This window comes from Dermacentor andersoni, chromosome 4 (genome assembly GCF_023375885.2).
Source record: "Dermacentor andersoni chromosome 4, qqDerAnde1_hic_scaffold, whole genome shotgun sequence".
Taxonomy (NCBI): domain Eukaryota; kingdom Metazoa; phylum Arthropoda; class Arachnida; order Ixodida; family Ixodidae; genus Dermacentor; species Dermacentor andersoni.
This window is the reverse complement of record NC_092817.1, coordinates 71,101,047-71,119,244: the sequence shown is the minus strand read 5'-3', so window position 1 is coordinate 71,119,244 and position 18,198 is coordinate 71,101,047. Positions and strand designations below refer to the sequence as shown.

The 18,198-nt window shown below is 45.4% G+C and overlaps 1 protein-coding gene across 1 annotated transcript in view; it reads left to right on the top strand.

The window, feature by feature from the left end:
• Positions 1-18,198, top strand: part of LOC126536290 (oxysterol-binding protein-related protein 1-like) — a 132,757-nt gene that overhangs the window by 103,154 nt on the left and 11,405 nt on the right. Inside the window, exons 17-22 of the mRNA XM_050183192.3 lie at positions 1,512-1,609; positions 3,267-3,443; positions 4,490-4,568; positions 4,635-4,753; positions 8,250-8,496; positions 14,224-14,346. Of these exons, the coding sequence (XP_050039149.2) occupies positions 1,512-1,609; positions 3,267-3,443; positions 4,490-4,568; positions 4,635-4,753; positions 8,250-8,496; positions 14,224-14,346 (843 nt within the window). The remainder of the gene's footprint in view (positions 1-1,511; positions 1,610-3,266; positions 3,444-4,489; positions 4,569-4,634; positions 4,754-8,249; positions 8,497-14,223; positions 14,347-18,198) is intronic.

Sequence of the window (18,198 nt, the reverse complement as noted above, 5' to 3'; positions counted from 1 at the left end):
GTGTAGTCCGCCATCCCCATCGTCATCGACGCTTGTCAAGCCGATGAAGGGCCAACGAAAGGCCAGCATTGTTGAGCCTCGCGTTAGGCGCTGTTTAGTGTACTTACCCCAGTTTGCACTGTTTGCCTGCTTTGTTTTGGCATCATGAGTGCGACTCGACGGCAGTGTTTCACAGCGAAAGAGAAGCTAAAGATTATAGCCGCTGCCGAAGAAATCGGCAACAGAGCTGCTGCAAGACAGCATGACGTCGACGAGTCGTGCATTCGCGACTGGAGGAAGAAAAAAGAGAGTCTCGAAGCAACGAACCGGGACAGGCGAGCGTTTCGGGGTCCGAAGACTGGCGCGTACCCCCACCTCGAGACGCAGCTTGCGAAGTTCATTGAGGAGCAGAGAAGTCGTGGCCACGCTGTTTCGACTGAGATGGCGCAAATGGAAGCCCTGAAGTTGGCCCGGGAATTGAACATTCCACGTGAGTTTCGTGCAAGCCGTGGATGGCTTCAGCGCTTCATGCGAAGACATGGATTTTCTATGCGGCGGCGAACAACCATGTGCCAGCGGCTTCCTGAAGCCTACGAGGAAAAGTTGTTGAACTTTCAACGATATGTGATCGCACTTCGCAAGACGCTACCTAGCATTCCACTGCCCCCAGGAATCGTTGTGCGTGCGGAAGAAAATTCGTGGATGAACAGTGGCCTAGTCGGTGACTGGCTTCGAGTAATCTGGGAGCGAAGACCAGGTGCCTTGCTGGCACGCCGGTCGATGCTCGTACTAGATTCCTTCAGAGGCCACTGCACTGATGCGGTGAAGGCTCGCCTTGCCGAGACCAGCACCGACCTCGTCATAATACCTGGCGGCATGACGTCCATGCTACAGCCACTCGACGTGTGCCTGAACAAGCCGTTCAAGGCACACGTGAAGCGGCTGTATGCCCAGTGGATGGCCGACGGCATTTACGCCCTCACACCGACGGGACGCGTGCGAAGGCCTGATATTCCATTGCTGTGCCAGTGGATCGTGGATGCGTGGAAAGCGATACCGGCCGATTTGGTGCGCAAAAGCTTTAAAAAATGTGCGATCAGTAATAGTTTGGATGGTGCCGAGGACGACTACGTCTTTGAGAGTGGCGATGAAGCCTCGGATGGCAGTAGTGAGAGCGGCGACGATTAAGAATCGGATAACCAGTGACGTGGTGGCGGTCGTTTGAATAAATGTTCTGAAAACGAAATGATCACTGAGTGTGAGTTGCATCTTTCAGTTGCATCTTTCTAGCGCTCATTTTTTTTTTCAGGTAAACGTGCGGGTTATACGCGAGTTTTTTTTTTCCGCCGAGTTCAAAGTTAGGGGTGCGGGTTATACGCAGGGGCGGGTTATACGCGGGTAAATACGGTATATTTGACGTAAGAGCGTAAGATATATAATATATATATAATACTGCATATATGTAAATTAAATAGAAATGTTCTGTACAGGATGCGACCCTGAGAAATGCCGGTGATTGTTTTGTCTTGCAGCTAGTGACGGCTTTCGCAGTGTCTGCACTTGCATCCAACCTTGAACGATTGAGCAAACCCTTCAACCCACTGCTTGGTGAGACGTACGAGCTAGTCAGGTAGGTAGCCAACTTCATATTCCATAACCTGTAGCAGCACTTCAAACTTTGCTGCAGCTCTTGAAGCCTTTTCAGTTGTAGTTAAGGGAGAATAATTTTGGCTTGCCTTATGCTTTAAAGGAACATATCGCATAACTTTGGTCATCTGTAATATACTGAATTTTCACTTTTTGGACTGTCTTAAACGGTAGCGAAGTGTGAGCAAAGGTATACTCTTCAGTCATCTTGAGTTACTTGGGAATATTTTTTCATTGTATACCCTATATACATGTACATAGTTCATACCAATGATGCAAAATGGTAAATATTTGTATGGCTGCAGTTACATTTCGAAAGGTTGTAGAGTGTGTTTGGAAAAATATAAGGTTGTTTCCATGGTATATCTTTTAGTGGCTGTTCTTTTTTTCTAGGTGTCCTGAACATGGGAGTCCTACAAAATGACTGTTCTTTTGCCCCCCCCCCGAAAGAAAATATACCATGCCTGATTATAGTTCTTGATGATTGTTGATAGAGCTACTGAGATTACTGAATTTTAGATAGCTTGCTGCGTTTGCTTTGCCTCCTCATCTACATGATGTGTGAATGAATGAATGAATGAATATTTAATCTCACAGGATGGTCTTATTGGGCTGAAGGGAAGCAAGGAAAGAGTACATTAATATACTAATATTGACCCTGCAGGCCAGCTTTTGCTATGCGTGTCTGCATTGTAGGATGTGCCAGCTCTGTGCACATCATCTGTTTTTATCTTTCCTAGTTGTTGATATGACACACGACTCATGTAAGGTGCAACACAGGATTGTGTTATTTCTTTTCTTTTCTCTTTCTTTCTTTCCTTTAAGTTCATGCAAACTGGGCGAACTTGCATTGAACATGCGTTAACACAGAAGTTGTCCAGAGCATAGAGTTTCCTACAAGAATTACTAGAGGGAACTCTGGCGCTAGTGTCTACGGGGGCTGCAATGGGAGCGGTTGTCCCAGCATGGGAAATATGGGAAGTACATGGATTTGCCTAAACTTCGTCCTTTTGGCTTCAAACGGCATTGTGACTTTGTTAACTCGTCATTTTCAACAGTATATTGCGGAATAAATAATTAAATAAACATCATTAATATTGCCCGATGGCAGGATTCGAACACAGGGACTCTAGCACAGAAGCCTGATATTGAAACCATTAAGCCACGGACGCACGTATCGACAAGCGAATGAAACGCCCTTGCGAGTTTATCGCGGGCATGCCAGTGCCTTGAGACGCTTGGCGCGTTTCGATTTGGCCACCTGGACAAGCTCAATCGTTGCAATTAATAGAAACTGTACGCGTTCCCGGCGTCTTCTGCACTTCGAAGAATATAGATTGCACCGAAATATACGACAATAATATTTATATAGCGCAATATACAAAGCCACAAGAGCGTCTGAATCCACAAGCACGAAGATCAGACAAATCCATGTACTTCCCATCATTCCCATGGTAGGACAACGACTGCAGCGCCAGAGTTCCCTCTAGTAATTTTGTAGGAAACTCTATGGTCCAGAGAACTTCATTTCACTGGAGTAAGCAAAAAATGAAGGAGGCTGTTGCACGGCTTGTGACATTGTGGCACTACAGTTGCACCACTTAAGTCTGACTGTTTTACTGCTATTTCTCTCTGTGCAGAGAAGATGTGGGCTTCCGAATGGTGTGCGAACAAGTGAGTCATCATCCGCCTGTGAGTGCATTCCACGCCGAGTCACCCCACTTCAAGGTTCATGGCTCCGTATACCCAAAACTGAAGTTTTGGGGTAAGTCGATCGAGATCAAACCTGAAGGCCATCTGACTGTGGAGCTCCTCTCGTGAGTAATCTGATTCTGAGGATAGCGTTGCAACACTCAATGATAAGCCCTTCCTAGTTTGAGATCTTGCAAAGCCTGTAGCACTTGCACAATGTCCTGTTTACTGTAGCCAGTGCTCGGGTACGAGGGCAAATCAGAAAGTCTTTGCACATATCTTTTTTATCCAAATTACGGCCGTAAATGCGAAATCAACATATCCATTCCCAGCAGTGGACCTTTCTTGGACCAGTTCGGCCTTATCTGCCAGTAGCTCCATGGCATAGCACTGCTGTCAGTTGTTGAATATGGCAGTTGTGCTTCACACGTCCACGGCATATAAGCAACGAAGTGCAATTCGTTTTCTATGGAGCAAGGGACGAACTCCCATCAGTTCACAGCGAAATGCAGCCCACGTATGGGGAAAGTGTCTCGCTTTGAGAAATGTGAGGTGGTGAGGATGTGAGTTCGCAAAAGGCCAAAGACTTGCATGACAGCTGCAAATGCATGACAGTCAGCCGGACGAATTCTATCACAGGGGCATCTGAAGTTAAGTGCTGCGATGGGAAAAAAAATGTCTGAACCGGTGTAGGGACTAAGTGGAAAAATAGTATGTGATGAATGTAGAATAGCACGTATATTTGTAATTACCTGTATGCACCTCATTTTGGCTAATAAAAATTGGGGGATAAACTTTGTGATTCGCCCTCATATATCTAAACATTGAAACGATAGCTTCCTTTTGGCCTTTATTATTAAATTCGGAGTTTGCAGAATATGCACTGTACAATGTCACTGCAATTCTGTTTGTGGTTTGAATTGTGCAGCTTGTTAGACAAAAGTTTGAGAGCAGTTGACCAACAGGTTTATCGATGGTGTTTGTATAATGCTGGTAACTTATTGTTGTTCATTCCATTCTCTGGTGATGGCATTACTCTTGCTAGACAATATGTGGAAATCGATTGCTCTCTGTGGTAACATTGTTTGCTCTAAACAACTAGTACCTGTGCTTGGTCATAGTGTGCCTGTGGATTGGCTCACTAAGGCAGTCCATTCTCCATTGATTTCAGGCATGGCGAGTCATACACGTGGACCAACGTAAACTGCTGTATCCATAACATCATTGTGGGAAAGCTGTGGTTTGAACAGGTATGCACAAGCACCCAGCACTTGCCTTTCTGCTGTAACAACATACGTTCCGCTTGCTTTTTACAGTATGGCCTTATGGAGATTGTCTGCCAAAAGTCTGGACTGACGTCGTCGCTCACATTCAAGCAAGCAGGCTGGTTCTACAAAGATTTGCACCGGATAGAAGGATTTATTTTTGACAAGCAGTAAGTTCACACCGATGGTGGAGTGTTGCAAGGATTTGTGGTGAATGAAGGTTTCTTATTATGATGAACAGTGAGTAGTATGGCAACGTAGTAATACAGTCAAACCTCATTATAATGAAGTCGCATCAGTTACGAAAGTATCTTTGTTATATCCGGTATATGTTAAAAGCACACACAGAAATCTGTGATCAAAAAATTGTGATCAGGTTCATGCAAAAAAATATGCAAGCGGGTTGCCTCCGATGTGCCAGCAAAGGGTCTCCTGCAGCATTCGATAACTGTCGGCACCTTGAAGTGCCGATACGAGAGATGGGAACCACAATACATTACATATATGCGCTCTGCACTGCTGCAAAGTTGCAACCATGCGATCGGTTTTATCATGCAAGAGTGGTATGTTGGCTTGCCACCTGTGGTCCAACTGAACCTAGCTGCTGCTGCCGCCAGACTACTTGCACACAGAGGGGTCTGCATGTGGATCCATACTGCACTAGCACGCCTGTCAATCTAGCCCATGTGGGTAATCTCATGCTCAATCACTGATAAGGTCTAGGAGTGCGAACATACTGATGGCAAGCTTCTCGCAGTGGCTTGTGTTACCAGCCAATCTGCCAGTTGCACTGCTTAAGCCCCTAGGGCCTAACTCATGCCACTTTATTGGGAGTCGACGACCAAAGTTGTACTTTCATGTCAATTCGATATAACGGCAACTTTATTCACAGCTGCCTAAGTTTGCGGCATTGTGCAAGCGGTCCATGCCCGAAACATCATGCGCCGTCCGAAATTTTGGTTACCGCATTTACTCGACAATGAACGCACTTGCTTATGAACGCACCTTTCACTTTCCCAATCAAAAAGTGTGTGTTTTTTTTCTTTTCTTTACATAATGATCGCACCCTGAATTTGCTGCCTCAAAGTGGGAGATGCACGATACTAATATGGCGCCTGATGAGCCAAAATGGCAGCAGGATCTGAGGCGCATTGCTCTGCCATAGCAACAAATCGGACACCTGGCCTATGACAAAAGTGGGAGGCACGGTCTGATACGGTGTTCGTTGTGCCTAAATGGCAGCTGGATTCGAGGCATTTTGCCGTGCCGTACCGCCGAATTGGGCGCTTGGCATGCAACAAAAGTAGGAGACATGCTGTGATTCGGCATCTGATTTGGTCCAAATGCCAGTACGGCAGCCAAATCCAAAGCACTGTGTCGTACCATAGCACCACATTGGATGCCTAGTATGCGACAAAAGTAGTAGATACGGTACGATGCAGCATCTGATATGGCATACGATGCACCGGAGCAGCAGCCGGACTCTAGGCGTTTTGCTAGTAGTAGTAGACACACGGTACGAGTCGGTGAGTGATGGACCAAAAAATCAGCTGGAAGCAAGCTGTTTTGCCGTGGTGTAGCACCTGATTGGATGCCTGGCGTGCAACAAAGTAGGAGACACACGGTACGATTCACTGTACACTACAACATCCAATGCACCGGATCGTACACCTGACCAGAGGAGTTTTGCCGTGCCATAGTGTCCAGGATATAAAGAAGACATAACAAAGTATACTTATGTAATTTAGGCCAAAAAAAAAATTTTTTACCATAAGCAGGTGAAATTCTTTACTGTTACATCATAATAGCATGATTCATTTGTTTATTTTTTGTCTAATATTCAGCTTAGGCTAACTTGTTTTATGAGTGCTCCTAAACTGTTTGAGCACAAAACCACCAGATCCTAGATTTTTTTTACTGCTTCTAGGAAATCTGTGGTGGAAGCAGTGGTGAGAACACTGTTTGCATTGGCTTGCCCTAGTTAGCTGAGGTATTGCAGAATCTTTCCACAAACAAGCGCATCCTGCAAGAACAAAAAAAGCCGCTGATAATGTCTTGTTAATGAATGGCTAAATTCCTATTGATTTGCCTGAAAGAAAACTCTGTGGATCTATAAACAATAAATATTGATTGTTTTATAGCTCTTAAAAGTTGCCTTCAAATGACGAAACCTTACGTCTTCGTCAAGCTGAGCACAACAAGGACATGCTCATCAACATGCTATTCCTAGCGTGTAAAGGAAGTCAGTCTCCAGAAGAGTGTTGCTGCTACAACCTTTGTGGACAGGCAGTATTAAAGTGTGCCACCTTCTGCATAACAGCTGTCAGTTTAAGGAATGTTAGCCGTGGCTTCCTGAGAACAAACACGTAAGAGCGCAGCAACCTCAATGCCACTCCTCACAGCTGATGTTCTCCCCGTAATTGAGTTGAATTTTTGAAAATTGATTTGTTAATGGAAAATGAAACACTACTGAGCATTTCTTAAACTTCAGTGAGGCAAGGAGGTTTCAGTCTTGTTCATTGGGAAAGGGGCATTTAAAGGTGGAAAAGACACAGAAATGAATTCCCTATCTGTGAATATTTCCTTAGCATTTTTCGGTTAAAGTTGAAATCTTTAAGCCCGGCAACATTATAAGTTGCATGCCAGACTGGCTTCTTGAAGTTACTTCTCTGTATGGTTCTCCCTCTATATGATTGGGAGGCTGGACAGTGGTCTCGTCACCATATTCATCGACAGTGCAATACAGGATGATAGTATTGGAACAAGTACATGCACACATGATCAAATGTGAAGATATGCTATGTCCGAGCAAATCGGGCGACAGTACTATAATTCAAAGCAACAACTATGATTATGCCATGCCACTTTATACAGTGGCTGAATGTTTGCCATATGTTTGTCGCCTAGATGTTTCTTCTTTGCTGCTACTCCTGATGCAGAGGCAATGCATAAATATCTTTATGGATGCAATAAAACTCTCGATTGTAGGGTTCCCTCGCCAGTAAGTTGAAAGTGGGAAGTCAAAGAAGGCATGGCAGCTATTGTGCTTTAAGTGCCATCTACAAGTGCAATCACGACTTTTTTCGTCACTTTAGCTTCAACTCTGTCTGACAGAATAGCTTGCTTGTTTTTACTTTTGCTGTTGTAGCTTTGCTTAGATAGTGAAGGGATAGAATACAGTTTTTGTTTACTGATCACTGCAATTGTTGTGTCGTTGTGTGTTGTGTTAGTGTAAGCATTCCTTCACATTCAAATGACCATGGGACATTGCAGCCCATGGTGAAGTTTAGGAAATGCTAGGCAGTGTTCCATTTTCCAATAACACATCAATTTTCAAAAACCAAATAAAGTTATGAGGTATAACATCTCAAGGCAACACACAATTTATGAGATAAGCAACAGTGGGAATGCTCCGGATTAGTTTCAAGCACCTGAAGTTCTTTAGTGTGCACCTAAATCTGAGCACACGAGCATTTTTTGCATTCTGTTTCCATCAGAATGCTGCTGCGGCAGCTGGGAATCTAACCTGTGATCTTTTTTGTAGCAGCAGAAAGCTGTAACCACTTTGCTGGGTAGTGCATAAATTTCGTCCATAGGACTTGAGTTCTGTTTGTGTCTGTTGAATACATGAGGTTCTGCTTCTTTTTTTTTCATTTTTTTTTTCAGAAAATCTCGTCTGCGCTTCCTGTACGGCAAGTGGACAGATTACCTCAAGGCAGCACCTGTGGCAGAATACGAGGAGTACATGCAGACCCACAACTTCCGTGCGCCAGACCAGCCACCACTGGGCAGCTCCACATCAGCAAATGTGGGAGCAAGTCCCGCGCATACACCCAAGCGCATGTATGCCAAGCTGAACAGTTTGACGCGTTCCCTGACGGGAGGCTCACAGGGCGACATGCCAGGACCCAAGGTGCGTGTTGCCTTTTCAACAATGCACAAAGTGGTTTCTTCTGGCTTGGCAATACTAGGCTCGTGACAAAGATATGGTAGCAGTGCTTTGCCAACAGTGCAGTTTGCAGGCTATCCATGCTAGTGGTATGTACATATGGCACACATGCATGCTTGGCAGGGTCAGTGTGAGACAAAGTGAAATGAAGTAGCAATGGCCACATTTATCAGTCACAACAGCGAAGATCTGAAGAGCGCAGTCGTGCAGTAGATGTCCTTGTTCAATGCAAAATTTACGTCGGGCTTCTTCCTGTTCTAGAGCCACATGCTCAATCAATCGGTTGTTGGGGATAGCAATTTTAATAGTTGGCTTCCATTAGTTGAACCTTGACGGTACAGGCAAAATTGATCTATTTATCTGGTGGTTTGAATTAAACAAAGGCAGACAAAATTCCGACACATTCCTCTTTCTTTCTTTCTTTTCCATTTCAGTTTATTGTCCATTCATGATACAATTCAGTAAATAAAATAAGTATACAGACAAGGGTCCCAAAGTCTAAAGACTGCACCGGAACCCTTGGATCGCTGATTCATTTGGCAGTGTTTGCCCGATCCCAACAAACCCCCGAATTAAATGCACACCCATTTTCTATGTGTCCAAGACAGGAGACATTGAGTACTTTTTGTGGTCCTGCCAGCAATTCCAAGATGAAAGAGACACTCTCCTGAAGGATCTGCAAAACAAGGACCTTCCGCATGCGCACCTGCAGCCTCTTATATTTCCCGAGGGATCAGTTATAGCCCGCAAAGAAACTTCACGTCTCCTCATCGAATTCTTAAGAGAGACTGGTTTGATGGACATATGGTGAAACCCTTCAGCGGTATTGTGCAAGACGCGCGGGCGGAGCAATTGCCAGCCTTGATCGCCAGGCTAAACCCGCCTATTGCTACAATTCACCACCACCACCACCATGTGTCCAAAGCAGAAAGAAAGCATGGAAATTGCATTAACACTCCTAAACAAGATATAAATCTAATGCGCATCTGATATTTTAGCAAGTATAATGGGCGAGGGTCTAATGTGTGTCCACGTTGCACTTGCCTGCTGCGCTGCGGTGCACACTTGTGCTCTGAACACTGCGACGGGAAAAGTATTTTCGGCCTTCCTCCTTCAGCGTTGTGTACTGCACAGCCATCGCTCGTGTTCGAGTACATGTTCGAGCAGCTAAAGGCCATGCATCGCCTCTGCATTCTTGCAACATCACAAATCACGTGCATAATGGTATAGCATGCCGGTAGAGACACCCATCAACTTGCACGCGTTGAGCGAGCAATGCACCTGGACGCCTAGGCACATCTGAGAGATCAGCAGTCGTGTACGGTTCTCCAACCTTTGCCATTTCTGCATCACTTCTGCTTACCGCCAGGCGCATGCGTCGTCTGCTTAGGCACTATTTAAAGGTTGCTAATAAGAAAAATTTGACACTTACCAGCCCCACGGCTTTGCCAAGATTACATTGATATAATACAGTGGACTGTTTAAGCGATTTCTATTTATCGAGATTCCACTGTATCTGCTAAGCATTCTTAGGCAATTTAGCTCGAGTGAAGTTTTGTTACAGTTGGCCTTTAAGCTTCGCTTCGAATAGTTTTCAACATGTGTGTTGGATCTACATCATTCTTTGTGTGTGTGTGTGTGTGTGTGTGTGTGTGTGTGTGTGTGCGTGTGAGAGAGGTAGAGAGAGAGAGAGAGAATCAAAGTACAGTAAAACCTCGTTAAACCGTACCCGCTAAAACAGTAGTTTCGGTTTAAAAGTAGTAAAGTCAATTCCCCAACTCAGCGGCCATTGAACATAATGTATTTTGTATCCGCATAAACCGTACCAGCTTATTGCGTACGCATCGGTTAAAACATAGCGTTTCCACTTTTCGTCGTGCAAACACGCCGGTGCGTCGTCTCCACCGGGGCAGTCCGGCAGAACAACAAGCCTCAGAGATCAGTACAACAGCCTCCAAGCGCCCTGTGCATTTGCACGTGAAGCCACATCAACATCAACATCATTTCGACACCATGCCAGAGAGCGAGAGGGCGTTATGGCGTCGTGCAAGTGAGGACTCGCGTCATGCCGAAGCTCGGATAAAAAAGACCCCGGGTGCTCAGCATAGAAGAAAAATTAGACGTCGTCCGTGCTATCGAATGTGACACGAAGAAGTCTGCGCTGGCCCGCGACATGGATCTGCTGTTGACTACAGTGTGTGGCATTTGGAATGCGAAGTTGCTCGGCAGCGCTGCTGCGACCACGAAGAGATGTCGGCTACGAGGTTCGACTTTTCGCCATCGTTGCCTCTGTTGTTGCCGAAGTGTCGACTAGCGACAGTGATGAGGACGACACGGAAAGCGACAGCACGGGCGATTCAGGCCCGACAGTGGCAGAAGCTGCGCGTTACGTCAGCCTCGTGAATGCAATCGTCGCAACGAGAACAGGGGCACGATAACGTAACTATTCCAAACGAAAAGTTTTCCGAACTCCAGCATTCGGCAATGACAAAGGCGCCCCGGGACTTATGCAGCACTAGTGCGCGTGTGCACGTAGAATACGTAACGCCAACGAGGAATCTGCCGTGCGAGTGTTTGCCGAGAGGAGGCGGGCTGGCTGAGAAGCTGGCACGCAGCTTAAGTTTGAGGCTGCTGTCATCGTGCTAGGCCGCCGCGGCATCAAACGAAAATAACACTTATGTCGCGCGAAGTGAATAAATACTGCATGTTTTTTCCCCTTTCATTGCACTCTCTCTGAGTTCCGTTTTCGACAGGTAAGTGGGCGATCTCATGCTATTTCGGGTAAACAGTACTACCCTTTAGTACGTACTTTTTCCGAGCTCCGGCCGACTACGGTTTAACGACGTTTCACTGTATTCCCAAGCGTCATCAGCAAAGGAAATGGCCCTTGCTACCTGTTTCTCTGCACCAGCCACATGTTTTCTTGATGATGATCACAGAAGGTGCTGTAGTCCTGCAGTGATGGTTGCGAACGCCTGCCTGTGGTTCTCGTTGTGTTGTCTAGCCAGTATAGAATCTCTGGATTTCCCGAGTCATTTGACCTTTAGAACATTTCGCTGAGAGCGGTGAGAATGCCTCCTTTCAAAGCTTTTGTTTTGTTTCACATGTACATTTTAATTCTATTGCATTGTGCGGCATTGTTCTATGGCTTTGGTGAATTCAAGAAGCTCGGGGACAAAATTACCTGTTCATTCGAGGGATGCTTATAATAATGGAGTCTGGAGACGAACAGAAAGCTTGTAGAACAATACAGTAAAACCTCGTTAAACCGTACCCGCTTAAACAGTAGTTTCGTTTTAACAGTAGTAAAGTCAGATCCTCGACTCAACGGCCATTGAACATAATATGTTTTGTATCCGTATAAATCGTACCAGATTATTGCATACGTATCGGTTAACAGGTAGTGTTTCCACTTTTCGTTGCAAAATCACGGTAGTAAGTCGGCCCGGCTGAACAACGAGCCTCAAAGATCGGAACGGCCTCCAAGCGTAAACGCAGAGGGTGCTTGGAAGTTGAAGCGACATCAACATCATTTCGGTGCCGTGCCAGAGTCTGAGCGTTGTGGCCCGTGTGTTGGTGTCGCACAAGCTAGAGCAAAAACCGGGTGCTCAGAATAGAAGAAAAATTGGACATCGTTCATGCTGTCGAACGTGGCACGAAGAAGTCTGTGCTGGCACGCTAGTGGGATCTACCGTTGACTACAGCATGGGGCATTTGGAATGCGAAGGAGAAGTTGGTTGGCAATGCTGCCGTGACCACAAAAATACGTCGGCTACGAGGTTCGACTTTTTGCCATCGTTGCCTCTGTTATTGCCGAAGTTTTGCCTAACGACAGTGATGAGGACGACACGGAAAGCGACAGCATGGGCGATTAAGGCCCAACAGTGGCAGATGCTGCGTGTTATGTTAGCCTGATGCAGGTGTTTGCCAACAAGAGGGGACTGGCGGAAAAGCTGGCTCGTAGTGTGAGCGAGTTTGAGGCCACCGTCATCGCTGCTAGCCCGTTGCGGCATCAAATGAAAATAACATACTTTTGTCGTGGGAAGCGAATAAATACTGCATGTTTTCTGCTCTTTCATCGCACTTTCTCATAGTTCCGTTCTTGACAGGTAAGTGGGCATTCTCAAGCTATTTCAGTTAAGCAGTACTTTTGTTTAGTGTGTACTTTTTCTAAGCTCCAGACAACTACGGTTTAACGAGGTTTCACTGTAGGTGCTTATACAGGGTGGTTTTTTTTTCTTTAGGCTATACAGAATTTTTTAGTATCGGCTATGGCAGATAGCATAATTTTAGTCCCTGAGCTGGATTAAGGGCAGGCACTGCTTGCACAAAAAATTGCAATTCATAATTGAATAAAGAATAGTCACATGTTGCAATTTACGAACTGTAGCCGAGGGGTTTGCAGGGCTTGTCCATTTGAAACGAATTCTTGGGATGACACCAGTTTCGAGATATTCGCAAAGTATGTGGCGAAATACATTAGCATTCCAGCTATTGGTAGTGGAACAGCAGTGAATTTTTGCTACAAGTCTGACTGTGCATATCTTGAGATCAGTGCCATTCTCGGGACTCATTCCAAGTGGGCGTGCTTGCAAACTTACCTGCTAAAAGTTGTAAATTAGAATATGTGTGCCAAATGTAACTGTTCTTAAAACCTGAAGTAATTTCATCAGTTATACATTTTAAAAGTTCATTGTGCAAGTAATGTATGTCTGCCTCTTTGAGCAATCCATTTCAAGGACTAGAATTGTGATATCCTATCACAAGCAGTCCTAAAGCGTCACTGAAGGAAAATATTAAGTCGATGTAGACTGTTGAAGTACCATTCCAGAAACCTCGCAATGCTTGTTTCGTGCCAAGAAAGGACCTAGTTTACGAGAAAATTGCATCTTAAGGGTCCGAATACCTTTTTCAAAATTCAAATCTCCCGCCACCCAACCAGGGGAAGTGGTGATGTTGCATACGTCATCACTACCCTTTGCTGCCGTCAGCGCGTAAAATGGCAACCGACAGATGGCGGCACCAAAGCAAGACAGAGTGGTGGATTCACCGCTGCAGCTGCTTTTTGGTCAAGTGGCGTAGACAGTTCGAGCATCCTGCAAAATAACAAGGAAGTTGTATTCTCTGCTACTTGCAGTGTGTGCAAGTTTTGCGAACCAGCAAAACCAGCGCAGCACTACGCGATAACGAAACTGCTGAAATGTTAAAGCATGGGCGGTGCAGAGTCGAGCGAAAACGCAGCCTTTCGAGACCGCGTTGTTGTCAAGGTTAATTTCAATTAGCTCTTTCTTCTAAAAAGGAAATAGAACTGTACAAATAGCATTTTATTTCGTCTTGTAGTACAATACAGTGATGTTTTTAGCAACGAGTGGTGGAGTGCTAGCGACAGAATTTTACTGAGGAGTGCTTTTGTCATCGGGCATGTACTTGAATGTCCCGGGGGAGTCCTTAATCATGTCGTGCATTTACCTCAGTTTCTCTATTATTAAGGCTTTGTTTGTGATAATATTGACGCCTTAGAGATTCTCAATCACTAATCTATCACTTTAGCTTGACATAATATTTACCTTTAGTGTCCCTTTAAAAAATTCTGTGTAGTCTAAAAAAAAGAAAACTTGAAAGCTATCTATTCTCTCAAGCTACTGTAGACTAGAAAATCACATTTACTGTTCCTTTTGTTTCCCACTGCAGAGCCCTGAACCCTGTGACCTTGATGACGGGGAGATTCCAAAGAGTGACTCGACGTACTCACTTGACATCCCAAACTCCCGTCTTCTTTGGCGAGTCACTCCACGACCAGAGTATGCAGCCCAGGTAGGCATTCTAATAGAGTGGACAGCTAGGCAAGTTGTTTGCAAATTCATTTTGCTGCCAACTTAGCAACAAGTCCACTTGACTGAATCTTGGCTCAGTTTTGTTTTAGTTTAGATGGGGGGGGGGGGGGGTTCATAGGAGCATTCTTGCAGTCCGCTGCAGTTGCTTGGAATGAGCTTATTAAGCAGCGCTCACCTGTAAAACTCAAGCGCACTTCAAACAGTCCAGTGCAGTGTATATTGAGTTGAGTAGTAGATAGAGCACTGCAAGTTGCAGTGCTTACCTGAAAGCCTGGTCCCAGCCTGTGTAAAGTTTTTTTTGGTGCGCTAGGCCAGTCTCTGGCTTGACGCCACAAGCTCAGATGGGGGGTGGGCCTGTTCACTGATGGTAGGTTGGGCCTTTGCACAGAAGTGGCCGTTCTGCATAGATGTTAGGAATTCTGCGTGAAGCTAGTGACAAGTTGGAAAAACTGGCTCTTAATTACTTTGGTAAGCAAAATAAATATGTGTAATTACTTCATTCTTTCTTGTTTCTACAAAAACAAAGATTGTTTCCATGAATACAAAAGAAATAATATTCTGCCAGAAACTTCGTGATGCAATTCAACTGTTATTGCTTTTGCAATCGCACTTTGTTACTGCTCTCAAAATGGCTATCTTATTATGATAGTGCTATTTTATCACTTTTTATTTACTGCACCACATGAAGACTTGCATTGTGGTTGCTACAGTATGAATCCATGACTTCCACATTAACCACATTTGCAGTGTTCCCTGCGGGCCTTAAATCTGTACACGAGATGTGCTTCTTCTTGGGCTCTGTAGGGTCGGTGTGGCAGCGCATCATTCGTTATTTACACGCCCGAGTTGCGCTATGCATGCTTTAAATTTCAGCTGCTTTTGCTTGCTGTTCACCTGATAAAACTTCAAGCTTTTTCTTGCTGCAAGAACTATAATCAGGAGCAGTTTTTACAGATGTGTAATTCTTACATTTTCAATAAGGATTGTACACTAGAGCTTTAAATAAAATGCTTTGCCAGAAATTCCTCCCTATGCAGAGGCCAGCCTGTGCAGTGCTAAATAGCAGATTTCTTTTATGTGCCATTTGATATCCCTGCATACCTACCACAAGTTGCTTCTTGTTGAGCTCTTTAGAATGTGTAAAGCATATTCTGGTTGTAGCTGTCATATTGATTACTAAAATAATAGCAGGCATATTTTTCACATCAACTGACACATCATAGTTCAACACTGCGAACTGAAGGCACATATGTTCTTAGAAGATTACGGACCATGGGATTTGAGAAAACGCTTCATATTTTTGAGGCTTGGACACAGCCTAATGTTCACATTTCCAATCTGTACTAGTACAGTTGAACCCACTTATAACGATATTCAAGTGCCATGGAAATTCTATTGTTATAAGCAATAATTGTTATAACTGGGTTGCATGAAACAAAAATTAAAATTGGGGACGGCGTAGCGGTTCTAAAAAAGTAATGGCGGGGAGGCCAGTTCTCTACCCCACCACTTTTCTCCATTCAGCTTCCGATTGTGTGGACTCATTTAGCTGTTTTAACTGCTTTCTACGCACTCCGATCACGTGTTGTTAACAAGCCGTGGCTGTCAGCGTTCAAGAATGGAGCTGCTATAACAGCTGCAAAGAAGGGTCATGGGCGGCAAGTGACATACAAGCTCTGCCGAGGCATCGCTTTGGTGGTCAGAATGCAGGAAGGTTTCCGTGGCAGCATCTCAGCTTGAGAAATCCAGAAGAAACGCTGGAGCGAGATCGCCACAAGCATCTCCACACGTTTTTACCACTGGCTTGCACTAGAAAACTGCATGTCCGTCAGCCTTGCTAGCTTTACGCGAAGCTTGCTGACATCCTTCTCCAAGGCATCCAGGTGCTCCAGGTAGTGCAGCGGAAGGTCCCTCGCGAAAACAAGCCCGTGAGGGACTGAATCGTCTACAGGACCTCCCACGGGGAAAACATTGAGGCACGCTGCCCTACCACGTCAGCGCTGCCATCGAGGCCGTCACTATCGCTATCCAATGCAAGCATGTTCACGACGATCGCCTCATCGGTTAGAAGCACTTCATTTCCAAATCTATAGCAGTGTGCTTTCTCTTCACCGGCAACGTCATGCATTGCCGATGATCAGCGGGTTGATAAATCATCTTCCATTTTGGCAGCAAGTCAAACAAGGCTGAAAAACAAGGTGGCCAGGAATGGGTTCGATGCAGTGAACAAAGACAAGCATGAGCGACCTAATACGTTAGCAGAATTGTGCAGAATGAGGGCCATAGAATAAAGAACCAACTGTGAGGGCTGAACGAGCAATCTGGGAGCAGAGCCAGCAGTGTTGTCAGTGCAGTTGGCACGGTCTATTCATGTTTCGGAGGGTGGTGCAGAGCAGAAATATGGGCGCAGCCCATTCCTGTTCGGAGTGGTGGAAGAGCGATGGGAGAGATACGCTCAAGGCTGGCATGCATCTCTCATGGAAACAAGCACACGGCAGCAGTTGGGGTGGCAGGCGATCGTGCAGCGGTTCGCATTTCACTTTTTCTTTTTTTTCTTTTCAAAGATTTCGCATTCCATTACCTTTCGGCACGGACACCCAGCAGCCAGACTTCATCATTATAGCTGATAGTGTGGCATGGGGACATTGTAGTAAGCGCGTTATTTCCCCACAGAAAACATACGGGAGTTGACGGTACAGCAGCTTTTCATTGTTATAACCGATATATAGTTAAAACTGGTACGGTTATAAGTGGGTTCGACTGTACAACAGAACCTTGTTCCTACATTCTTAGAATAAAGCTCGAGAAGAAACATACTAGCTGGGAAAGCATACGATCTGAAGTCATTAAAGAATTTGGCAGACTACTGTAGTTGACGTCTTCGTAATGCAAAGTGTTGTATGAATCGTTGCAGCACGAGCGCCGACATGCACATAGCTGTGGGGCTCAAGCAGCCCCAGGCACGCATTGTCGTTTTTGCAGGTTTTCTAAGCTTACGCTTGCATTCCTCAAATTAGGCCTGGATCAACAGCTTCTTCAGGCGTGGCCTGAGACGTGCATTGTTGTTTTCATATTGTGCTGTGTTTTGAAACTGTAAAGGGAAAGCAAAACGAAATCGAGCTGGTGAGCGACGTCGGAATACGATGCCGACAGAGCGAAACATGGCGCTCACCTTGCGCCTCCTGCAACAGGGAACGGCTGTGCGTTTTTGTTATCACCTATTTAAAATGTGCAGTGCACTTCCGATGGCACTGCACCACACACACGGTGTAACAGATAGTTGAACGTGCTTATCGCATAGCTGTGAATATGACATTCGATGACCTGCGAGAAGATTTGCTGGTACCGGAAGGTGAAACAAAGTGCGTGCCAGCATTTTTACATGGCACGCGTGCCTTGTTCCCTTTCTTGTTAACATGGGATCTAGCAGCCACAAGACGTATCATATGGTTGCAGTTTGGCAATACTGTCTGCACTCATTGCAACAGACTGGCGTACAAGAGACTTTTGGATATAACAGACCATATTTCAGCGTTAGTTTTCTCTACCTATTGTATTAATGCAATGAAGTTTGCTTTTAATGAACCGTGCTACAACGGACTACTGGCTGCAGTTTACGAAATTGGTGATAATTTTTGTCATAATCAGGCACGTAAAACAAACTTCTTCCGTGTCGAGACGGGCTCTTACGAGGGGCAGCTGATGATCGCGACTCAGTATCGCGCGCATGAGGGAGGAAGGCGGGGTGGGGTGGAAGCGCATGAGGCACAAGGGGAAGGTGAGAGAGATAGGGGGTTATACTCTGGCGGCTGCTGCTTATGGCGTGGCCACA